General features: G+C 34.4%; 1 protein-coding gene across 1 annotated transcript; it reads left to right on the forward strand.

Annotated features, from left to right (window-relative positions):
- The first annotated feature begins 9,181 nt into the window (after positions 1-9,181).
- LOC132610770 (auxin-responsive protein IAA14-like) lies at positions 9,182-12,382 on the forward strand. Its single transcript, XM_060325137.1, has 5 exons — positions 9,182-9,581; positions 10,473-10,690; positions 11,516-11,651; positions 11,987-12,048; positions 12,144-12,382. Exons 1-5 carry the CDS (start codon positions 9,346-9,348, stop codon positions 12,179-12,181), a joined length of 690 nt encoding a protein of 229 aa, XP_060181120.1. The 5' UTR covers positions 9,182-9,345; the 3' UTR covers positions 12,182-12,382.
- The last annotated feature ends 14,917 nt before the right edge of the window (positions 12,383-27,299 follow it).

A 27,299-nucleotide genomic window follows, 5' to 3' on the forward strand; every position in this document is an offset into this window, starting at 1 on the left:
CCCACCCAAATTCAATCGAACCCTCACATTTGACACATCTGCCACCACTTATTTGAAAGAATAATTTTGAATGAAAAGAATATTTTATTTGAATGTAAAGAAAAATCTTTATTTTATTGAACTCCTATTTCAAGTCAAACATTCACACAAAAATGGGTCGGAGGGAGTACTAAGAATTATTTGCTTGTCTGGTTGTATTCCCGACAAAAGGATCGAAGATAAGAGGTAATTAAGTCTTTAGAAGAAAATCCGATTTCATTCGTGCTTTTATAGTTAACTTCGTGTATATGGTGATACCTACTTTGACATGATTATTTTTAGGTTAAGTAGACTGTTTTGTCATGATCGAATGACAAAAGGTGATTGACTTCAATGCTTATAAGAGTCACCATTGACATGATGGTTTTGCTTGATGAAATTATTAATAATGTGCTTTCATCATTATTAGTTCACTTACTTAAATATATACTAGTATGAATTATAATCTAAGTAGATCTTTCCTAATTACTCTATATTTTCATACTTGTTAATTGAAAAAGGAGATTTGATCAAACTAACTTTGGAAGAAAAGTGACCTTTAAAGGGAGTTCAATTGTCTATAGTGATTGTCACATAGTAGCATTTATCATTATGTAAAGAATTAGAGCATGACATATAGGAAGGGGAAAAGGGAGTAGGGAAATATCGAGACAGATTAACGTAACACAAAGTGAATAGCATCAATCCATACTTGAAGTACATTCTGACCATCCATTATTAGAAGCTACCTTTCCATGATCAAACATATTGTTAAAGTGTATGATCAGCACTCATATAATAATTTAAATTACTAGAAAATATATTTTTAATTATTTGATTATATTTCAATTCCTCTTTCCTCTTATGCTAGTCTGATTCTTTTTTATTAAGGAAGCACATAAAAATTCTTTTTAATAATGCATGATGATGAAATTCGAATTCAAAATTTTTTATCTGCTCTGATATCATGTTAAATTGTCACGACTCATTTTGAAATCCATAACCGACATCTAAAGAGCTACTATTGGATAGACAAACTGATACCATGACCTTCATAAAGCATTCTTGCATTTGATGACCAATTCATAACTCAAACGAAAGTCGGATATCTCATAACAATGAAAATCATAAGGTACGAAACAAAAGCTGAGACCCAATAAAATCCACGGTACAAGGTCAAGGAGCATCTATCTTAAGCAGAGTACAAAAAGATATATCTCGCAGCCTCAAATCAAAGAAAAAAAAAAATACATAAAGGGATTAGTTGAAATGACACCACGATAGATGCAGTTTGGCTCATCTCAACTGAAACTCAAAAACACCAAAAAAATAAAAAATAAATAAACGGCACACACAACTGTAATAGTAGATAGATATGATCATGCACAAAACAGTAAATTGTGAATCACGAAGACCTATAAAATATTCCCTCGGTTTCAATTTGTTTGCCTAATTTTGATTTGGTATGAGTTTAAAAAAGTAAAAAAAAATATTTTGAATCTTGTGATCCTAAATTAAAAATATGTATAATGTACCAAAATGTCTTTTAATCTTATAGTCTTAAATATATCATATGGAAAGTTGAAATTAAAAAGTTATCAAAAAAGAAAAAATACATTTTTTTTAAACGAACTAAAAGAAAAATAAGACAAACAAATTAAATAAAAGGAGTAACTATTCTTTCCCTCTGCCGTACCTTGGAGCAAGTGAAAAAACATTAATTCATGATTCATGCATGAACGAGGTATTAATGCACACATACACATATAGCCTCGAAGCCATGACTGCTAGACCTAGTAAAAAGGAGCATCAGGGATAAAGACCCAATTAAAGCAGTATGAAATCGATATCAACTCTATAACATGAAGCGCATAAACATAAATTGCAAGTGAACAACGTCAGTAAATACATATAAAGTAGTTTCATGAATTTAAATAAAGTATAGAAACGATGCAATTCATAACATGCTCCTTAATTATCAATGATAACTAGCATATCCTGCTCTAGATTTTATCAATCATAAGTAAAACATGCTTCATGATCAACGAAATGTCATGTTATAATCATAAAAGGGGCACATCGTAAAGCATCGCGTTGTCTAAAACACGTGTCAATACATAGTGTATAAGCAAAATTTGTTTAAATTGTCCTAGCTAGTATGCACTCACCCATAACATACTAGGTAGTTCAAATACATTTATGCAAGTTACAAATCACGATTTAGACAAACAAGAACTCAGACAAGTTAAAGACCTTACTTACTTCAAAACTAACCAACCCCGAAATGTCCAATTCACATCCCAACGGACCTCGAACAACCTCAATGTATGCAGAATATTGATTAACAGCGTCAATTATACTAATCATGGTCAATTCAATATTTTTATGCCAAACCTAAAACATAAACTTCAAATTCTTTTTCTGCCTTTGAGCACATAAAACTAAAAAAGTCAAAAGCTATTTAAAAAAGAAAGCCTTTATTAACTATAACTGATTCGATAATATCGCAGTTATTAACGGTTAAGACCGTTCTGATCAGTGCCAAGATTGTTAAATAACTGGTACTACTTTATTTTCCACTGAAAAATCCTACAAACATAAGAATCTTTTAGTTCAATGTGAAAGGAAATTAAGTGGGGTTGGCTTTTATATTCATTAGTCAAGGAACGAACAACATATGCAATCATGTACAAATGCGGTGGTGTGTGTATGTGTGAGAGAGAAAAAGAAAGAGAGATTTTTGCAAGCTGCAACATCAATTATTTATAAAGATATCAAAAACACTTAATTGGATTTGTATTTTTTAATATAAATCCGTGCAATGCAAGAATCATTCATTCATGTGTAGAGAAAGAAGGGCAGCAGCTTCCCATAAGAGTCTCACATATCCACCCCCCCCCCCCCCCCACCACACCCACACCACCACCACACACAGAGTAGAACTTAAATTCACAACATACATTTAGTTGAAACTTACAAACAGTACCAAATAATATTACTAAGTAATAATTATAAGAGTTTAACTCATATATATCCTCTTTTTTATGGCCAATATCTATATTCAATGGCGGATCCATAGCATGAAGAAAATTTTGTATCCCCTTTATATAAGTGAAATACATGTTAATTCAAATATCAGGTGTGACATATTTGAATTTTTTTTGAATCCTCTAGTCAAAATTGTTTGCTTATGTTTTCAATGACTGTAAAAGTCTTTCACATCAATAGCATATATAAGTAAATCCTAATAACAATAATAATAGAAAAGTTTAAAGAACTTGATACACCGTCAATTTAAAGAATTTATACTATATGTCAGGGTCGACATATATTTTGAATGATCTACATGTAAATCTCCTTAAAATATGAGATTTAATTATAATCTTGAAATTAAAATAAATTACCTGCGGAAACAAATAACGATAATCCGATGATACAGAAATTCATCCCACTGACGGTCTACATAACTAAACTCATAATAATATTCATAATACCAGTAATAATTAATAATTAATAATTAATACACATAATATTTAGGGCCAATTCATGGTACAACCAAGTTGCAGTATAATGTTTCCTCCAACATCTAACCGACCCCATTAATGGGGCTGAGCTGAGATAGAGAAAGAAATTGTAGATTCTTCACCAAATTGGCAGATACATTATTAAGGGAAGAGGTGGACAGAATGCCACATCTGTCTCAATGTGGGGAAATCTTTTGTTTTCTCATTACTTTAGTTTATGTATTTTTGGAGTTGACATTTCCCCCCCTATCAAATATCTATGTTTTCACCTCTCTGATAATGTCTAGAGTAACATGCACTTTGTTCTTATTTTAAGAAATGTAGAGTGGAAAACAAAATGTCAGGCAATGATTCTCTCTGTTTTTTTTTTTTTTCTTTGGTTAAATTGGAAATATAACTGAGAAGATATGTGAATGACAAAATTAATCATTGTATGGTGTCATAATAGATGTGGTTCATATTTTCACTTACTACAATCTTGATGTAAAAGACAATAACCGGACGTGGATCTAAGATTTTAAGCTTATAGGTTCATAGTAAAATGAACCAATATGCAATAATAATCGGATAAAAAGACTCCAAGGAATTCGATCCCACGTCAAGCACAAGAGGCTGAAATAGGATTCCATCTCTACCACTTAACCAAGTGCTCTTTTAGTAATTGGTTCGCCATTAGTGATATCTTATATAATTAACGGATTATTCTCCATGTAAATACATGATTCGGGCAAAAGTTATTATATTTTTGGGAACCTACAACTCATACCATGAATCCACTCGTGTCTACAACACTCATATTGCGAATATATCAGATTTTAACGGTTCAATATTCATTGTCATATAACATTGCCGATCTTATAACTATTATATTGAATTTATATAGATTGGTGATGTAAACTTATTTGTACTATTAGGCCATCTGAAGACAACTACTTATAGCTATTTATAATAAGTTAAATTATTAGCCTGTGTAACGTAAGTAACTTCCAAAAAGATTAAAATATACCTAATAATAATAATAAAAAAAATTACACCGATAATTTATTTAAGTTAAATCTTTATAAATACATTTTTTTAAAAATATTAAGCTGGCCGAGGGTCTACCGGAAACAATCACCCTATCTCCATCAGATAAGGTCTGCGTATACTCTACCCTTCACCTCGCTTTGTGGGATTTCACTGGGTATCAAGGCCGGCTTCAGGGCCAAGCGAGCGAAGTGGCCGCTTTAGGCCCAGAGAAGTTTAGGCCCCAAAATTACCTTACATCATTTATATAGTTTTATTTTATTTTATTTTTAATAATTATTATTATAGATGAAAATTGTTATTATTATAAGTGACTTTTAACGAAGAGTGATTTCTGGACGGTCGCATTGATTTAGTGGGTTAAATTTGTCTAAAAGAAATTCATCCAATTAATTTTCAATTTGTCCCTTTCTAGTAGAGTTGTTTAGTAAATGGTCCGCTTTCTATTTTTCTTGCAATTTAAGGGTCTGTTAAACCACTGTGTAAAGATCCTTTTTTAGCATATTAAAATTCTTATGAGAAAATGTTAGATTACGATTCAAAATTTTGTAAGTTATTGCAAAACGTCAAATGATGGTCTAATGTTTTGTTTGCAAAATTGAGCTATACGTGGACAAACATATGACTTGAATATAACATGTCCTGAAGGATATACTTGCATAAATTTTAAGAATAGGAATAAATCTAAATAGTGACCTAAATAAGAGATTTTTGAGTAAATTAACCACTACTTTTAAAGAGGAAATTAGCACAACGGTTAACAAGTGATAGAATTTAAAAGCGATTTCAAAAAAGATCATACAATGCCAATAATCCAATGCAAGCTTGTCCATAGTCTCTAAAAATTTACCTGAAATTCATCCATACTATTTTCAACTTTATGTTATCTACTTTTTGTAACACCCCGTATCTTAAAATAAAGATTAGACTCGTATCGCTAGAGTTTCAGAGGAAATTTGAAGGTTTAAACGTTTTGCGAAAGTGGCTGAGGGGCCTACTTGGGGCAACCATAACACCTTGATTCGTTGGGAATTTGGAAAAGGTTCCTAATGAAAGTTGTATTACATAGAAATATCTTTCCAGGCATATAAGGATCAGGCCAATCGGAGTCCGGATCAAGGAGATATGATCGTCTCAAAATGGCTAATAGAGGGGTGCTCAGATTCGATAGAATCGGCTAAGTTTTCGATACGTAAGCCAATTTCCTGAAAATACGTTGGGAATTTCAAAAAACTTAAAACATAAAAGTTGCATACCTTTGAAATATCTTTCTAACGGTATATTATGGAGCCAAAATGGAGTTTTGTGCTAGGAGTTATTCCCTTTTTACCGAACGTTGTCAGAATGGCCTAGGGCGACTCCCCAGGCGCCGCGCCATGCCAAAATTTGCATAAAAATGTAATTTTCATCAGGGCCTATAGTATAGGCCTAGTGCGCCGCCTTGGGCAACGGTCGGGGCGACGCACCAAGCCAAATTATGCCTGAAACGTCTTTTTTCGAATTTTATATGTACCCAACTCCAAAAAAATTTTCCCACTTCATTATAAACCATATTTTTGGAGATAAAACACTCTAGGGCTTCCACAAATCATCCAAGGTGACTTTATACTCAAACCCCATTTATTATTACATCAACCTAACAAAGATTAACGCTAGAATCTCAATCTATTCCATATATTATCGATTGAATTTTCGTCTTGGACAAAAGAACCCTAGAATCCGAATTCAAGAGGATTGAACTTCAAAAAGGTAATACTTCTACTCTCTAACCACTTATAGTTTTGAATTGATGAGTTCTTGGGAGAATCCTAAATGGGTTTGATATAGAGTATCATATGAACTATGCTAGGGTTTTGGATTATTAACTTAGGATTGTTGTAGTCATATGGTGATGAAGAATGATGTTACTTTCATCAAATCGAGATTGTAGAATCATTTAGAAGTAATAGAATGATAATTGGGTGAAGAAACACCATTAATGGAGATTGTGGAGCTTTATGCCCACCAACTGTTTGATAAAATTCTTAGATGACCAAAGCATGGATATTATTGCTAATATAGAATTCCTTTGACTTGTATTGATATAGATTAAAGTTGAAAGGATTGACGAACGTTGTATTACGCTCAAAGGCTGGAATTAAGGTATGTCAGGCTAACTATCTACGTTAGGGAATGATCATGATTCTCCCTACGCCTCATTCTTCATACTTGTCAGTAATTTGACTCAGAATACAGTTTAGCCCTAGTTTCATGATATGTTGTAGAACTGTTATCTTCTAGGGTTGCAGTTACAGAATTCGTTCATGGTTGTCACTTTGAATATCATGAATTCAGCACGTAATCTTTATAGACTTATGTATTGTTACCACATGAGTTTCAGTCTAGAAATTCAGTATGCTCAGAGACAGTCAATGTTTTTCAGTTCAGTCCAGCATGTCTATTTCAGTTCAGTATTGTTCATTGTTGTTATGGTCTCAGTCTTTATTAATTAACCATAATTGAACATATGTGATTTTGCCCAAGGGCACAGTCTTTTGTATACGTATACTTGGCTGAGGCCATTGACTGACACACTACTAGGCCTAGGCCATAGTGTGCATTTATTATTGGGCCGAGGCCCCACGTATACAAACACAGACAAAACAGATGTTTCAGATACAGAGCGGGGAGTATCCATATCTCTACTTCCTTTGCTATCACCGTTTACAGTTAACAGTTATCAGTTTTAGTTCCAGTACTTTATTGCATCAGTTGCTTTACATACCAGTACAATTCAAATGTGCTGATGTCCCTTTTTATTGCTTGGGGGCCTGCATCTCGCGATGCAGGCAATGACATACAAGTTGATGACTCAGCTGTTTAGGAGTGCACGTACCAGCTCCTGGTGAGCTCTAGATTCCTTCGGAGCGTTGTTAGCTATCCAATTATTTTAATTTTTAGACAGTTACATTATTCAGTATTCTTAGAGGTTTCATAGACACAGTTCAGACAGTCAGATATTTGTTATGCTAGCCTTGTTGGCAGTTATACTTAGTTGTTCAGTTGTTTTGATTTAGCCATGTTGGCTACTTTCAAATATTTTCATATTGTCTAAGTATTTCCGCATTATGATATTTCAGTCAGACTTCCAGTTAATTAGCATGTGTTAGTTTTATTTTATAAACCAGTTATGTTTTGGTATCACATATAGACATGATTATTCAAAACTCAAAAATATAAGAAAAAATTAATTAATTACGTTGAATCTTAAAAGGCTATAAAATTAAGCTTCAAACAAGTTTAAGGCTTCTTATTGAAGTTTCGCTTTAGGCCACAAAAGTTATTGAGCCGCCCCTTGTTGTGTTGTTGTTTTAATACTAAGCTGAGGAGCCATGCAATATGGTCATGCTTCAACAAAATTATCACATAAAATTACATCTTATCTACAGTTGAATATATATATGGATGTAACTAAACGATCTTCCTTATCTTATAAAAAAATGTAGCTTTGGCCTAGCCACTAATAATTCCTGGTTATTTTTCATTATGTCTGTGTCATTGGGGAAGAAAAAAGTTATCTAAATTCAAGGTTGATGATTGCAATGGCAAAATAAAAACATATGGATAGAGTTTTCTAGTGACAATACGTAACAAGTCAATTTTTACATGAATATAAATGGAACTATCATTATACTAGAAATATAAAATACAATCTATCTCACAATATAGCTTAGTAACTATATTATATACATCGGGAAGCTGATCGATCATGGCTCTTTTTATAGGACCACAATTCAATTATGTATCAATCCCATTTGTTATTGAACAATTTATACTTTTTTCCTAAATAAAAAATCGTTAAAATTTTATATAAGGAAAACCCTTTTTGACAAAATATTTAAAAAATGGTGGGAAGCTTTCCATAGCCATCAATCATTCATGATCATTGTTCACTAAGAGTATCATTGAGAAGGAAATTAAAACAAATTAAAACTTATCTAACTTCCAGGACATTAATGATTACAAATTGAAAAAAAATAAAAATAAGAAGAACACACATGAAAACACATGGATGGAGTCATTGCTAGTGACAATACATAATAAGTCAAGTTTTACATGAATTTATGGAACTATCAATATATTTGAAATAGAAACTACATTATAATATATCTTTTGCACATTATTTTGTATATAGAGAAGCTGATCGATCATGGCTTTTTATTGGACCACTATCAATTCCATTTGTTACCTTAATCATGGCATTCCCCATCCAAGCCTTTTTCCCGCGTTCCCCCCCGCCCACCCCACTCCCCCCCCCCCCCAAAAAAAAAAAAAAAAAAAAGAAGAAGAGAGATTAAAAACACCATCCATTTGAAATAACTTAAAAACCCAAAAGAAAATAAATGTGATATAGACAAATCATTAGGGTATCGTAATATAATATTGTTACATATCCCCCACAAAACCAAAAACAATAAAAAAAATACATTAAATTATTTTTAGTAACATGCCCTTTGATCCCTAGGTGATCAACAGACATGTATCTCCACGTGTCAGCTAGCGATCCATCGGAACTTGATAGCTAAATTGAAACAATTGGGTATATATGCACATGAAACCATATACTTTGTCCCCTTAATATTTGTTACTACTATTACTAATATTATTATTGCATTTTCCTCCAATATTGTCCCTTTCTCTCTCTCTATCTCTCTCCCTCTCATTTTGTTATCAAGAAGTGTGAGAAGAAGAAGAAAAGATATACACTAATTATTCAAGAAAATTGCTTTGGTTTTTGATGGATCTCAAAGAAACTGAGTTGTGTTTGGGGCTACCTGGTGGTGGTGGAGGAGAATTAAGAGATAATAAGATCAATGGGAAAAGAGGTTATTCTGAGACTGTTGATTTGAAACTCAACTTTCACCAATCCAATGATTCTTGTGCTATGGATCTAAAGGACAAGAATAAGATGAAAACTACTCCTACTAACAAAGAAACTGCTTGTAACAAGGATCTAATCAAGCCACCTGCAAAGTAAGTCTCTTTGTCCTCTTTTTTATTTTATTTTTTGTAATCGAGAAATTTCTCATGGTTAGTGGGCACAATTCAGAATTCGATGGATGGTTAACCTACCTCTTTGGCTTTCTCTACTTAAATATCATATTTTTTTTCAGTTCTTCTCCTTCATCTCTTCGGTTGCTTTCTAAAACAGATGATTATTATTAGTCGTTCTGTGAATAGTCAGGACATTGAGGAAAATCTGGGAAAGCATTTTGGCATGCGCTTTAATTTTCACCCATATTGTTTGGACCTTCAAAATTATTTTCGCGCCGTGCCAAATCCTCCAAAAATACACCGCTTTTGCAGTATCCGTCACACATAAAAATATAATTGAAGAGTCCCAGTGACGTAGATTTTCACCACTAAATTATTGCTCAACTGTTGGCCTTTGGCTCCAGTAATATTAATGTTATCGTCATAAACCTTGAGTAGAGAGAATTTAATAACTCAAAAGAAATACAGTAAGGATTTAGTGATTTTTTTTTCCATTTTTTATGTTACTATATATAGAAAAATTGATCTTTCTTAAAGAAGAAGGAAAATTGTTTGACCGGTATGACTGTATGATGTATACAGTTTTGTTTTTGTTATGTTACTATGACTAGTTCTTCACTAAAACTTATATTGCTTGATTCCTTACAACTATGGCTGCACCAAATATACTAGTTTTGAAGGATTTGACACATATCGAATAACATTTTTGAAGAATCCGAGCAACATAGCTGAAAAAACATAGTATTAGAAGTTGATGTATAGTCCTTTTAAATTAATTTTTTTCTAAAGTATCTCTGTATATATATTGTAAAAAAAAGTTGATAAAATCTTTTGAACCCTCTTTTTATATGTGGAAATTAATTGTTGCAGGGCACAAGTAGTGGGTTGGCCACCAGTGAGATCATTCAGGAAGAATGTAATGGCTCAAAAGAGCAACACGGAAGAAACTGATAAGACTAGTGCGGCTGCATTTGTCAAAGTTTGCATGGATGGTGCACCTTACTTACGTAAGGTAGATTTAAAAATGTACAAAAGCTACCAAGAACTTTCTGATGCTTTGGCTAAGATGTTTAGCTCCTTTACTAATGGTAAGTACCATATATACTTTAATTTGCCAAAAAAATTCAAGAATAATTAGCTATATACATTGACAGTGTCAAATTATTTCACGTATGCTATTAGTGTATTTGAATTGGTTATTTACTGTAGTTTTATTGGTGGCTAAGTCACCTTCGTCCAAGGGAGTCAATTAACAGCCCTTCGTTTGAAAACTGCACTGCGTCGATAGGTCTTTGTGTTTTTGTGTATACTATATACTATGTGTTGAATCCTCTTTGCTGCTTTGTGTGTCTATTTCTTTATATTTTTAATCACCTTAGTAACATTATGATTCCGCCTCGGAGTTTTATATTGCCAAAAAAGATTGTTGTAGATGATTATAACATGTAAGTAATGATCTTTAACCTGATGGTGCAAAAAACTGTATACCGTCAGCTTAGAGAAATTATACTCCTTCAAAAATAATACACCAAGAAATCATTAAGTGAAAACAACTTTATTCTACAACTAATAGCATGTGTACAGATACATACTTAGATGAGATATTAAAATTTTCAAGATAACTAGTGTTATATATTTTGAGGATAAGGAGGATAACAGAGAAAGAATATTTAGATTATATTCTTTTGTTGATGTCCACTTGCTAGACTCTAAGTTAAATTAACATTTTTCTGAGAATAAAATCTTGAAAACATGATAAGAAAAACAGTTAAATCTTAGAACCATGTTCATAAGTGGTTGATACAGCCTAGCTTTTTGATTTACATATTGTATAAATGTTAGTGTGTGATTATTCTATGAGTTTATAAAAATATTAATTAATTTCAACTTGTATTTATTTCATATTGATACAGGAAAATATGGGTCCCAAGGAATGATAGATTTTATGAATGAGAGCAAACTGATGGATCTCCTCAACAGTTCTGAATATGTACCTACCTATGAAGATAAAGATGGAGATTGGATGCTTGTTGGAGATGTACCCTGGGAGTAAGTTTTATAATTATTAATATTTTCTTCATCAATAATCAATTTAAAAAACCTAATAGTGAAAAACGAGAGATTTAAACGAAAAAAATATGTATTAAAGATAACAATATGGTCGTGAAATCTGAGACTGTTAGTTTGAGCAAATAATGTGACGCTAATAGCTATAAGAAAACGATTTCTATTTATATATGTGAGGAAGCCCTTTTCCTCATTTTAATTTTTTAGTAATCAAGTATAAATAACTTTTTCATAGAAAATATTTCCTTGAAAATGACTTTAATTTTATCGTACCAAATAAACTGCGACTAACCTCTTTAATTCTTAAATCTTCTCAGAATGTTTGTTGATTCATGCAAGCGTTTACGGATAATGAAAGGATCGGAAGCTATTGGACTTGGTACATTTCTTCTTTTATTTTATTTTGAGTTTCAACAATTCGATCTTAATTTCTTCATTATACCTAAATTGTATTATTTTTCCTCTTAATTTCAGCACCAAGAGCTATGGAGAAATGCAAGAGCAGGATCTAAGCTAATTGATGTCTTTCAAAGGTGCAAAAACTCCATAGATGTTTAAACAAGTTGAAGTTGAAGCTTTTGTGAGATTAATATTGTTGTTTCCATGTGTCTGTATTTTTATTTGATTAGTATATAGTTAATTAAAGAAGTGATCTTTAATTTGGACATTTGTAATGGACAAGAAGCAATAAACTTAAAACCCTCTATTGTGTCTGGCTTGTTTATTACCTAATGGTTTGCTTAATTAATAATTATCCCTTCTTTGTTGGTGTTGTTGGTTCTTGTCCTTGTTGCCATAGTGGTTGTGTGTTTCAATTACTCAATTAATAAGATTCAATGTATCATATATTTCAATTTTTTAATTTATTTATTGATCTATTTGTATTTTTATGAGTATTTATTTCATTGAATTATTATTATTATGACAAAGTCTATGTCCCTAGGGAACAAGACCATGTGCATGTTCATGGTGTTTTTCCTTTCATAGCCCAATAATTTATTTGTTTTTGGTCATTTAGTACATTGCCATAATAATCAAATAATTTGTGTCTGTCTGCTACATATAAGGGATTGAATGAATAGCCCGCCCTTTAAGAGGCTGGAATTGTATAATTGTTTGCTGTATGCTAGTACTATAATATTCATGGGATCACTACATTATTAACCAGGCAATGAATCTGACGCTTTCTCAGAATTTTGACCAAGAAAATTCAGATGGTACTTGAAGGTAATACACATTGCCACTATAATCAATTATTTCATATTTAATCTTTTATAACAGGTTACTGATAGTTCAGATGGCGCTTGAAGTTAGTATAATTTATATATACATATTGATAGTTTAAGGAATTGTTATATCATTAATATAAGTTAACCTGTTATAAAGCTATTTGCTACTACTAAAAAATGGAAATTGTGCATAAGCTATTTTACAACAACAATTAACAACACACCCAATGTACTTCCACAAGTGAGGTTTGTGGAGGATAGAGTGTACAACAAACCTTAATCCTATCCTGTGAGGTAAAGAAGTTATTTCCGATAGACCTAGGGGCGAATTTATCTTAGGCTGAGGGGTGTCAGTGACACTGTTTCGCCGAAAAATATTACTAAAAAAAGTATATAACAAAAAGGCAAACCAACAAATAGCCGATAGGTCATTTGGTTAGGCGCCTCAGTTTTGCTTAGAGTATGCGAGTTATTTGCCAATCTAGACTTTATGGTGTTGTGCTACTTTTTTTTCCCTTCCTCTTTCTTTCTCACCAGACGCCAATGAAATTGATTAAGAGCAATGTTGAAAAAATAAAATGAATAATGAGTTATTTAGTGATGGTTTGGTGTCCTATATAAAAAAGTGTTTAGTATTATTCTATTGAATTAATTATATTAAATACATTTCAAAAAATTTGAAGTTACTGTTGAGTTTTAATGATTGGTTAAATGGGAAATGAAGAGAAGAAAATATGGAGGGAAAATTAAAATTTTGAATTGTTCCTTTATTATTTTATGGAATATTGTTTTATGGAAGATGCATTTCTACCACATTGGTAGTAGAAAGGAAAGTTCTTATGTTTATATAGAGAAGCACATCTTCTAACTCACAAAGAGTTGAGAAGAGGACTTCTCCTGGCTTCGTCATTTTCGTTGCTCGGCTTTGGCTTCGGTCAAATGGTTTGATTGATAATTTTTTGGACCAAATTTATTTAGTTTTAATTATTTACTTAATTAATTATTAATTATCCAAATTCTGACCCGGTTAGTGACCTGAATTCGCGCGTCTAACCCATTTTCTTTCTCGAATTATTTTAAATTTTCCGCCCATTCTTCCATTGCTTTTCTGAAAGGTTGTAAACCTTTTCAGAATCAGTGCTTCAATGGCTATAAATTTCGTTTTTCCTCAGAATTTTTCCTTACGAAATTTCTGAATTCTTCAATCTTCTTCTTCTGCACTTCATAAAAGTCTCGTGTGATTTTACAGCCTTCGAGTGGTTCGCTGTCACCAAAGTTTGCAGTACCGCTACTATGATGAGTAAATTGTTCTATCCTGGGAGGATATATTCCATACAACCTTGGGTACATTGAGGGGAATAATTTCCTTAAGGACACACTGTGCATTCAGTGGGCTCGATTTAATTCCTACAAATATTTTCATATACTGTTCTTCTGTTTTTTCGTTTCTGAAAATTTTTCTAGATTCTGTTTAAGTTTGTTTTTCAGATACAAATTACTAGCAGTTACAGTGTTTTATTTTTTTTATCAATTTAAGATGTGACACTGCATAAAAAAAATTCTACGTACGCCGCTGGATAGGCCCTCGACTCAAGAGAAAGCATATAAAAAATAGAAAAAATTTGAACTTTCTATTTCAAGAAATTAACAGCAGCTATAAAAAGATTCAAAAATTTAATGCATTGTCTCTCATCCCTCTTCACCCCAGAACGCCCCTCCACCCCCACCCCTTCTAATTCTGGCCTTGTTGTAAAAATGTACAATATTTTTCTTGGATCGGACAATGGGGAAGAGTTATGTGCCTGGTATTAAATAAAAATCGTTTTCTTGTTGACACTTGCTGCTGCAAACTTTAAAATTCATGGGTCAGTTCACTATTACTGTCTGGGTCTCAAATATTAGTCATTTTGGTAAATTAAATTTAATTTGAAATATCTTTTGTCAGGATAATGTATTTTAAATATTTTACATTTTGTAACACAAAGCATTTATTACATCTTTTGTTTCAATTTTATCCCTATATTTTTAATTAATGTTGTGAGATATTTTAAAGAAGAAAAAGTGTATTTTATAAAATAAAATAAAAAGTTGTTACTACATAGTAAGGCTATTAAATGTCTTTTAAGTTATGTACCAAAAATTTAAAATTATAGATAGTGAAACTTACATAAATATGAACCTTTGTATAGGTGGTTCAATAGTCGAGGGTCTACCAGAAACAACCTCTCTACCTTCTAAGTTACAAAATAAGGTCTGCGTACATTCTACCCTCTCTACACCCAGGCCACTTGTGAGATTTCACCTGATATGTTGTTGTTTTTGTATTAATTTTTCACTAATAATAACCAGGTCGCTGGTATTTGAAGCTTTCCAATTAAAAGAATTTTGACCAAATAAATTCAGTGACATTTTACAGTTAATTCCTTACGGATTAAGTAATGTTAGTCAAAGGAAATTGAAGAATCTGTCAGAAATTAATTACTCTAACAGCAGCTATTTAGAAGAGTCCAAGAATTTATTGCACTGTTCCTCTTTAAATATTTAAACTGCATCTATTATACTTCATTCATCCCACTGCCCCTATGGGAATAGAATACGGTATATTTTTCTTGGATCATACAAGGGGAAGAGTTATTGTGTTTGGTGCTAAATAAAAATAGTTTCTTTCTAGACAAATCGAGAAAATTATGGGAGAGAAGCAACCTAGGATCTCTTACACATGCACATGCTTGTTATCGGGAGAAAGTGGACATTTTAGTTCTCATTTTATAAGTATATATATTTTTTCTATTTTTGGAGAACAACAAAAATAGAAAATATATTTCTTCCTGGCCAAAAACTAGAAGGTTACCTTTTACTTTTCTTGCACAAGGAATAGGTCCCTCCCCCTCCCTTTTCCCCTCAATGTGGTTTATAAAGCACCAACAATTTATGTTTAATTTCTCTTATCATATATTATTGTCCAAGAAAAGGGAGCCAAAAAGCTCATGCTTTGTCTCAAAATAAATAAAAGTATTTTCTTTTTAAAAATAACTACAAAGATAAGAGTGTCACATGAAATTAGATAGATGGAGTATTTGAAAACTAAAAGTGTGGATAACCGCCATACATACATTTCTAGAATTGGTGGAGTAATTTATATTGTTGGAGACCACAGTTATTAGTCCCATTTTCGAGTCCAAGACTTTTCTAACCCAAAAATAAATTTTTGAAACTAAAATAACCCATTAAAAAAAAGAACCTAAATAACCTTCACGCACAGATTCTGTGCGTGAAGTGCGTCCCCCCCGCCCCCTCTCCGCCCCAACCTTTATTCTTTGGAAATCAAACTCAAAATTAAACTTTTTTCCATACTTTGACCGAGAATTAGCCACGTTTCAAAACACCATAATATAAATATTTTATATAGAACTTAATATTTTTTTTCGTGTACAATAATATTGACTTATTACATCAAGTATACATATACATTTAGATCGTCGTTTTAGAGGTTGTAAAGTGCTCCGAAATAAGTTTGAAAACTTGTTATACATATACATTTAGATCGTCGTTATAGGGTTCTAATTAATATAGGACGTCGCACGAGTTATTATTAATCGACAATAAATACTAAAATAACTAATTATCATTAAAAAAATAATACCCAAAAATATATATAATATTAACGTAAAATGTACATTTTATTTACAAATATACAATCTCCTAAGGCCTAAGGATCCTCCTAACCCCACCACCCTCACTATCATCAGGATCCTCTCTCCTCCTCTTAATGACAGGATGATTTATGGCATGATCATCCTTTCTTCCCTTCTTCAGGCCCTGGGTGAAAATACGCTTCCTGTGGGAGACGGCGGCGGTCTCCACCTGAGTAGCCTCAATAGATGCCTCAGGAGATGACTCAATCAAAGGAGACTGGACCACAGGAGTAGAAGAATGAACCTGAAATAACATATAAACAATTTAATGTTTCATAAACTAAACATGAAATAACATATAAATAATTATTTATTTAATAAATTATTTTTTTGTAAAAAACATACCTGTGTGTCGATGGCCTCCTGAGACGGCTGGTGTAACACCCCGTATCTTGGAACTAAGTTTAGACTCATATCATTGGAGTTTTAGTGGAAAAACTGAAGGTTTGAACGTTTTGCAAAAATGGTTGATAGACCTACTTCGGGCAGCCATAAATCCTTGATTAGTTGGGAATTTGGGAAAAGCACCCTTAATGAAAGTTGTAGTATGTAGAAATAGCTCTCTAACGATATAAGGACCAAGCCAATCAGAGATTGGAGCAAGGAGATATGATCGTCTCAATATGGCTACTAGTAAGGCACTTAAAATTCTATAGAATCAGCTAAGTTTTCAATACGTCTGCCTTCCAGTCCAATTTCGTGAAAATCCATTGGGAATTTGAGGAAACTTAAAACATGAAAGTTGTAGTCCTTCGAAATATCTTTCCAACGGTATATTATGGGGCTTGAACAGAGCTATGTACAAGAAGTTATGCCTATTTTACCGAACGCTGTTCAGAACCGACACCCGTTGCTTGCGATAGCCCCGCGCCGCGGGCCAATCGCACAAAAGCCCCCTCTCTGACTACCGACCTGCAGGGGGTCGTGAGATGCACGTGCGTCGTGGACCCAATGCATAAAAGGTCTGGTTTTGGGTCAAAAGTCGGGTTTTCGCGTTTTAGGTCATATTTAAGATTAGGGTTTATTTTCCTAACACCCCTATTCACGAAAAATCACCCTAAATTCATAGAGAACAAGTCCCAAACCTCAAGAACCTTCCAAGGTAAGTTTTATCATGATTCTAGGTTGAATTCAAGTCCCTAATCCCTTTCTAACATATACTCTAATAATCTAAGCAAGAAATCATTGTTCCTAATCTAGGATTATCAAGAAAACCCATCTCAAGGTTCAAGAATCAAGAATTAGGAAATCTTCTCCAAAATTCAAGTCTTTAATTCAAGATTTTGGAGCAATTAAGGTATGTAGAACTTCCTTCCACATGTGGGAATCTTTACATTCTTCCCCATGCTCCGTTTCTTGATATTCATGAAGTTCAAATCCTAGGGCATTAAACCCAACATATTGGTAGCCCGTATTTATGTATTTATGTACATGAATTTTGTATCTATATTCGTTGTTGTATTCCTAATCTTCCATTACGGTTATTAGGAACTCTAGCTTAATCCATGAATCATGAATTCTTCCTCATGTGTTCTCATTATGTTTATATGAAACTTTATGATTTTATATAGCAAGTTACAAGCATGTTTTCAAGTCAATTATATACATAATTATGAACTATTGTTATTACTCATGAATCAAGAACATGTTTGCAAGACTTTGACAACTTATTTCATGAAACCATGTTTACAAGTTATTTCATGAAACCATGTTTACAAGCTATTTCATGGAACCATGTTACAAGTTATTTCGTGAAATCATGATTACAAGTTATTTCACGAAAATCATGGGCTTCTTAGCCAACTATATCATGTTCATGTTTTTGGGAATTGCTTAGTTAACCGAGAAGGCTCAGATAGCCTGAAACTACGTTGCCACCGTAGGATAAGGGTTGTTAGCAAGGAGGCAACACCTTCATTATGCAGTTTGGATCCTTACATGCTTATTATCACGTAAATCTCATATCCCTGGCAAGGTGTGAGTGTTCTGATGGTAGGACGCAAGTACCAGATCATGTTGTCGGTTATACTATAGCGTTCCCCACGTTACAAACAGTTTTTACATACATGTATTTCCATTGATTTACTGTTTTCAGACTTTACTCACGTTTCATGCTCATGTTCAAGTTACATTCAGTTTCACTTCATGTCCTATACCTATGTTGTGCCATGTTCTTCATTTCAGCAGGTTTTACATACTAGTACTATTCACGATGTACTAACGTCCCTTTTGCCCGGGGTCTGCACTTCACAGTGCAGATACCGGTTTTCAGGAGCATACACCTGCGCAGTAGGATCACTTCAGTTATCAGCTTATTGGTGAGCCCCACTTCTCTCGGGGTTCAACATGGAGTCTGCATTAGTATTCAGTTTGTGGTAGTCCAGGGCCATGTCCTGGTAGTTAGTATTCAAACATGTTTTAGAGGTTTCATAGACAGATGTTTGTTCACAGAGTCAGTTGTGCATTCATGTTTGCAGACTATTATGTTTTCATGATATTTCACGCTATGAGATAATTTTAAAACTTTATTCTGCAAATTACATTTTCACGATTCATTTAAATTGCATCATATAGAGTATATTGTTTTGATGCCCATGTTGAAAAGCAAGCCATGAGGTTTGCTCGGTCACATGCAGTAAGGCACCGAGTGCCGTGTTTCGCCCAGGATATGGTTCGGGGCGTGACAGCTGGTCAGAGGGATCCTTAGCTAGCTCCTCAACGGTCTCCTGAGCGCTACCTGGAGCTGTAGCTGGAGGTGAAGACGGGTCAATCTGAACAAGAAGAGATGGGTCCACAGGCGCAGAAGAATAAACCTATAATACATGTAAATAATTTAGTTTAGATTAATAAAATAATTAATTAATACATTAATTTATTGTAAAAAAAACCTGTGTGTCGATGGGCTCTTGAGATGGCATGTGAGAGGGCTCGTGAGCGGCCCGCGGAGCCGGAGATGCAGATGGTGCCGTAGGCCTGGCTGTAGGACGAAGAAAGTAGTCATCGAAAATAATATCCAAGTCTATGTCCTCATCTCCGTCTCCCATATGTAGATCACTAACTGGCACCTGTGGAAATGATGACCAAGGATCATAATGTGGGACCATCTCTGGCGTATATCCAGGTCTCTATGAAGTTAACGGCCTGGAAGAAGAAGTTGACGGGATATCTGTAGCCGACGGAGCCTGACGGGATATATCGTCAGGCTCATCTACTAGACCTTTGCCAGCCCCGTCAAGCTCATCTACTAGACCTCTGCCAGCCCGACCACCTTTGCCAGCCCGATCACCTCTATCAGCCCTACCACTCTCAGGAACACCCTCTGGAACACCCTTTGGTGCAGGCTCTGGAACATCATCATCGACACGATGCCACTCTTGTGCCGTGTCATACCAGTGTCGGTAAGATGAACTATCCGTGCTGCATATGCTGCTATCCCGGGGTCGGTGGACTCCGTAAGGGGAATGCTCTCATGGCGTATCATCAGAGTCATCCGTAGATGCATATATTTGCAAATTTTAAGAATTGAATAAATTCGTAAAGTAACACATAATAAGACGACGATTGAATAAACTTACCAGCGCCTCATACGCTCCTGAGAGTGCTGCATATCCTCGGCCATCAGGACGCGGCGTCGAGGGGTTGGCAATCAAGGAGCGAGTGATACGCATGAACCACAACATGTACTCATGGACCGGAGTGTCATGTCCGACCGCCGCTAGAGTCGTCATCCTCGCATTCCATGCATCGACTTCCTGGTGCATACGCGCCCGCCATGCCGCACTGTCGATTGAACGCTCGTCCCTGGTATAGTGGGTGTGCTCCTAACATGTAGCTGCGGGTATGTTCTGTACATGCCCAAACTTCTGTAATACGCAACTTGGTGCGTGATGCTCAACCATGTCTATATGGATCAATGGACACCGTGCAGTCCACATGTGCTCACCAGCCCTACAAAACGCTGACAACTGACCCAAAATCTAATCATACGGCATCCATATGAAAGCCTATAAAAGGAATTCAACTAGTTAACAATAAAAGACTAACAAAAATAACAAACTAATGTTAAATAAAAAAAAACTTACCTCGGGCGCCGTCATGCGGTCTAACTGATCCCTAAACGGGAGAATGACATAGTGCATCTCCACACCTCTGGTACGGCCTCGCGACCATCTCCGCGCGTATGGTATATCCTCAGCAACATAGTCATCGGGAGGGTGAGCAGCTATGGGCTGAAAAAGTCTCAACCTAGTCCACACCCATATCTGTCATAGTTATCAAAAAATTATTTATCAGTCGTCGTTTCAAAAAAATATATTTAGTGTTTTATCTACATACACTTAAACATATTACCTGAAGAAGAGGGCTAAATGCAGACTGTTATAACCCTTATTTTTGCACATTTGAACGCTTTGAGATAATTGCAACAAGTTAAGGACAAGACTATATTTTGAACTTGTTTGATACATAAGTGGGTTATGAAGATTTTGGGATGTGGAAATATTGGAAATGACTAAGGGAAAAAATTGGAATTTCGGAAATTAGTTTCATGAATTACAAAAATGAACTATAGGTAATTGGGCTTGGAAAAACCAAAAAAAAAAAAGAGGCCCAATTAGTTGGGGTGGCCGGCCATGGTCCATGAAAAGGACCCAAGCCCAAGTGAATTCATCCATGTGATTGTTGACACCTAATTTTGGCTCGACGTGCTTAAAATTAACGTTTTGGGGGGCCCTGATTCGTTAAAGAGCACGAAATACATGTTTTACACATTTTTACATTTTTTCAACAATTTATTGATGATTATCCTTATTTTAGGAATTTTCTCGATTTATTGTCATTTTTCAAGAATCATTATTTTGCACATGTACAACGTAATATTATCATTTTCGTGAAATTTAAATTGTTTCTTAATTTTATAGCAATACATTTTCATATCTTGCACATTAATATTTATATTTTATACTTACGTTATTATTTATACATGTATTAATTAATTATATTTTAGTGCAGTCCGACAGTGTAGAAAAAATTGGAGCAATTAATTTTTAAACGCGGAGCAAGAATTCGATCAAAGTAAAGGTCTTATCACTTTTTTTTAAAAAAAGTTGATTGAGGTGATGTGTTGGGGACAAAGGGGTATGGTTTCATTATTTTTGGGCATAATAAGGGGTGTTTATTTATATTATAAGAAAAAGGAGGGGTTAATTTAATGATGGAATCCAACACATATTTGCACAACACACTCCAAATTTTCAGATTTTGGTTCTCTCTTCTAAAGCCCTAAAAGCATCTCTTCTCCTTATTTCTCCAAGATAGCCGCCAGCCCACCTAAGCTCCGACGAGCTCCCCGACGGCGTAACCACCACAACTCCATCTCCACAACACCAAACGAACAATCAACCGACACCCCTTGCTTCTCCTTCGTCTTCATCACTGCTCCGGTGAGGAGCTTCTAGCTCCGATGAACCGGAGCAGTCAACAATGAATATCACAACCCAGTCTGCTCCTTCCTTCCTTCCTCTTCTTCTTCTTCTTCTTCTTCTTCTTCTTCTTCTTCTTCTTCTTCTTCTTCTTCTTCTTCTTCTTCTTCTTCTTCTTCTCCTTTGCTTACTCTTTTGAGTTTTCTGATATTTTCTTCTTAGGATCCTTTCTTGTTTTCTCCACCAGTTTCTGCTCTTTGTTAGGTTTTGATATCTTGGGTTTTAGTCTTTGTGGCTAAAACTCATTAAAAATCCAATCGTTTTTTCCAAATCTGCTCCTTTTAAGCTTTGATTTCTTGGTTTTTTTAATCTTTGTGGTTAAAACCCATTACAGCTCCAAGCTTTTCTCCAATTTCTAGGATTTTAGTCTATTTGGCTGAAACCCATTAAAGATCTAAGCTTTTATCATCTATGTTTTTAATCTTTGAGGGTGAAAACCATTAAAGATTCAAACTTTTTATACCAATTTGTTAAGGACTCTCTGTTACTTTGTTGTGGTAAAAATTAATGCTCCATAGAAATTTATTCATGTTCAAGATTCATGTCTCCAGTTCTTAATGAAATCCTTCGTTCCGGTTTTATAATCAGTTCATCTCTTAGACGTAGAACCCATCTTGTTCAATCTTTCTCAGTTTGTTTCCTCTACTGGTTTTTATGTGTTCTCAGAATTCATCACTTCCCCATAAAAATATCTTGATCCATAGTTAAATTAATTAATCTAGTATACCATATAATTAGTACTTTTTTTTCAGGGCCTAAAATTTTAATATTTGTACATATACAATACTACTACTACTACTACTACTAGTAGTACTGCTTATTTTATGATGCCTACTTCTAGTGGTAATTCATCAGGTTCAACACAGATTCAGAACTCAGGTTCTGAAGGAGATTTGCAGGTTTTAATGATGGCCGATGAAGAAATTTCCGTCGATTTCCAAGGCCTTCCATGTACAAAGACGGGTTTTTATTTTAAGTTTATTCATTATTTATTTAATTCATCCGATAGTTATTTATTTTCTTACTAACATTTTTATTAAGTCTCACGCAGGTATCCGGAGTTACTTTTTGAAGATGACACTCAAAAGAAGTTCAAATAGCTTCTTAAATTCTTTGTTTATATTTTCATTTACATTCTTAAATTATGCAAGCATAAAATATAGTGAAACTTTACTTTTTAGGGTGTAGGTTTGTTGTATTTATTTATGATCTGCTTAGGTGATTTAAATTTTATGTGTTTTAGACAAATTAATTTTAGGTAGTTATTATTTTTGTAGCTAATATTCTTATAGTTATCATGTTTCGCTAGAGTTTTAATTCAATAGCTTAGCACAATTAAGTGAATAAATAGGGTGATTTACCTCAATATTTAGGCTTTAGAATGTACTCTCATAATTAATTGATTAGGCGTACATACTTAACTAGTTAAATTAGTTAACTCACTTCGAGTGCAAAATAATTTCATGTCCATTTTCTTTTTATACCTTTGTCACAAACCCAAGTTTTTAAGTTGCACATAACCTTTTTTAAAAAAAAGTAATTATTATATCACATATGAAAAAAATACATATTGCACGATTATTTATGTGAATAGTCATATTAGTTATTCTTTAGTCTAAATTCTACTAATTTTTGTAAGTAATAATCAAGCCTTTTTACACATCCCTCGAATAGTTAAATTGGTCCAGCCGGGAACCACATTTGTGGATTCTGAAGGATTCCTAACACCTTCCCTTCGGAATAATTTGAACCCTTACCTAGAATCTCACTTATTTTCGTAGACCATGTTAAGCTGCATATGTTAATAATTTATAGGTACCCTAGTATACCTTAAATGCTAGGTGGCGACTCTGTACATAATTAATTATTTTAGAGTCCCATAAGTTGTGTTTTGTTTAGCCTTTGGTAAAAATAGGGTACAACAACATGGCGACTCTGCTGGGGACACTTAGGTTCTAACCATATGGACTTAATTTGTTATTCGAGGTATGTTGTCTTTATTTGAATTTTTCTTTATTTTACTTGCCTGTATTTATTCGTCATGTATATCCTTTCCCTTGTTCTCTTATTTGTTTACGTACATATCTGCTTTTAATTTCATACATTGTATTATTGCCTTTTTTACTAGCAAGTTTTATTTACCGTACTCATTTTTTACTTTATTGTAAATTGTGCATCTTGCTTTTACTGTTTCTCTTTGATTGCTATCTTTTGGTGGTTTTATATTAATATTCATATGTGTTATCGGTTTATATAAAATGGCATGCCGTTCATATTTCCTCCAAACGCTGGAAAACTCACACTATCACACGTACACGCGAGGTGTGTTTTGCGCACCCGCGATTTTTTTTTTCGTAGAATCCAAATTTTAGGAGAGTTGGCGTATGCGCGGGGTGCCCGAGTAACGGGGACCGCGTAGCCTTCTCACTCGAGTAGTCCGCTCGGGAGCCTTGTGTCATAGGAAAACCAACTCTTAGAATTCCTAGGTTACTGTACATCCCATTTTGCAGTTATTTTTAGCTAGGTTGAATTTTATCTTTTATTTCGAACATTTTTTTCATTTTTCACATACTCTTTATTTGTTAAATGTTTTGTTTTTAAATAAATATTGTTGTTATTTGCTTTGCACTACCTTAGCACTTTATCTAACTATTTTTTAGTTGACTTGCGTTGAACCCTGCATTTTATAAAATGTTTTTTCTTCAATCATGCATTTTATACCCTATTTGCAAGAACTACGCACACTTGATTCTCTTCTTTGATGAGATACGTAGGCAGCCCTTTTGGGTTCGGTATTCATTATTCAAAAAATCACAAAAAAAAAAAACTTTATTTTTGAAAAATCACAAAAATATTTTATTTCTTTCTTTCTATCTTATCTGAATGAACTACGCGCACCTGATTCTCATCTAAGATGAGATACGTAGGCAACCCTTTTTCGGTTCGGTACCCCTATTAAAAAAAATACAAAAAAAAAAAAAAAAATTTAGATTCATATCTTTGACTTTGTTGGTAGCAACACAGTTAGGATTGTGCATATGAAATAAACAAGTGATAATCAATATGATAGAGAGGACTGACTTTGTGGTAAACCATAGATTCTTTTGGTACCTCTCATTCACACCTTAAGTGATACTTGAAAAATTCTGTTGCATGCTTATAAGAAAAGAACAAAACCAACCTCATTGTTTCATGTGCATTGTGTGGTGAGCTTTAGATAGCGTTCAATTGCATTGCATTGTGATCTAGAACTTGGCATGAATGTCTGTTGAGGCGAAATTATGAGTAACACTCAGCATAGAAAAGGATCGTAGGCTTTCTTTGACCCGTTTGAGCCTTTCTAGCCTACCAAATGACATTATCCCTAGCATTTGAGCCTAAAGCCTTTTCTTTGACCACCACATCATAAGCCCATACCATTTCTGAGTGCTTATATGCACTATCTCTCTCTTGGCCCAACCTCCCTGAGCGCACTAAAAATGTGCAATAGCGGATAGAGATCTGAGCTGAAGTTTCCAAAAAAAAAAAAAATGATTCGACCGTCCCAGAAAAACAAAGGCTAAGAACGACCTCCAAAGCAAGAAGGAGCCCACAAAAGCAAAATAACAAAAAAAAAAACCTCAGTCATTCGGGATCTCGGACATACAACCCGTTATTCCTTTTTATTTTTCACACTCAGGCATACAACTCGGAATTAGTATCAAGACCTCGGGCATACAACCCAGGTCAATTCTCTTAATCCCCACAGAGTCTCGGGCATGCAACCCTAAACTCAAAAAAAAAAGGGCTTTAACTTGCAAAAGAGGTCGCACAAGTACAAGAGAAAGGGACAATAAAACAAAGTAGATCAGCGTCAGAGCACACAAATACTAAGCACAGACATAGTGCAACGCTTAGGGAAGGATTAGTCACTCCTTACCCAAATAATATCCTACCCTTTCCCAAGCCTACATTACAACACCATAACAAGCCCTACGTGATTCTATGCTAAGGTTTCTCTCATTAGTGGATACTTACATGACGGCTAAGCTTATGGTATTACAATTGCAAGCATTGAACATCTTTCTGAGTTTGAGTGTACTTCTCTAGATGTCTCAAAGTTCAAAAATACTGAATATGTGTGAAAAGGGACTTTCTTTCTGGTGAGGGCACTTGAAACATGAGGATAGGTATAGTTCATAATCCTTGTTTGAAGCAAAATGAACCAATCTTGTCGATCTTTAGGTATGTCTGAGGTACCACTTGAAGCTATAGGAATTACCAATAAGTCGATCTTGGTTTGTTGGACGATAAATAATGGTGAATTCTTATGCACAATACTAATTGTTGGTACCAACTGAAGTCGGGGCATGTTATATCAATCATTGTTATTATTAAAAAAAAAATTTTTTTGCTGGATTTTGCTTTCGTGATTTTGTTATTTTTTTTTCTTAATTTTGTTTTTTATCGTTGCACAGTAAATATAGTTCAATGTTGTTGTGTTGTTACTAACTCTACGAGGTATCGACATCTGGTCTTACCATGAAAGATCCTCGTATTTCTCCGCTGAAGCATGAAATTGGGAGAACATTTTTGAGTAGCTTAAAAAAAAAAAAAAAAAAAAAAAAAAGAGCAAGTGCACATCACTTTCCGCTGGAAGTATGCGAATTTTTGTTTGTTTAAACTGGGACAGAATTTTTGAGGGGGCCCTCAAAAATTTCACCAATGGCACATTTTGAGAGAAAAGGCACGGGCTCATCCGGCCCCACAGTAGGACACTGTATTGGCTCGTCCAGCCCCACAACAGGACATCGAGGGCGTCATAGTCTAAAGGCATCATTCTCATCGCCTAAAGGCACCATTTCATGGCCCAAGGACCTTACCTTCTGCACTTCATTCGCGCCGAAGCAAAGGCGTTACCCTCCACACCAGCATTGCTTTATTATTTTCAAATGCCTCTGCGTATGTTCGCAGCCGCATTGCATTGCACCTGCATTGCTCACCGCCTTTTATTACTGCCTGGGCCATGCACCGCCCTTTTAAATTTCAGCATAAGGCTGTGCACCGCCTTTCATATGATGCATGGGCTGCGCACCGCCCTTTGCATCGCTTTCATATATTACATGGGCCATGCACCGCCCTTTGTAATTTCTGCATAAGGCTGAGCACTGCCTTTCATATATTACATGGGCCATGCACCGCCCTTTGTAATTTCTACATAAGGCTGAGCACCACCTTTCATGTTGC

The sequence above is a fragment of the Lycium barbarum genome, chromosome 9, assembly GCF_019175385.1.
Source record: "Lycium barbarum isolate Lr01 chromosome 9, ASM1917538v2, whole genome shotgun sequence".
NCBI classification, from domain to species: domain Eukaryota; kingdom Viridiplantae; phylum Streptophyta; class Magnoliopsida; order Solanales; family Solanaceae; genus Lycium; species Lycium barbarum.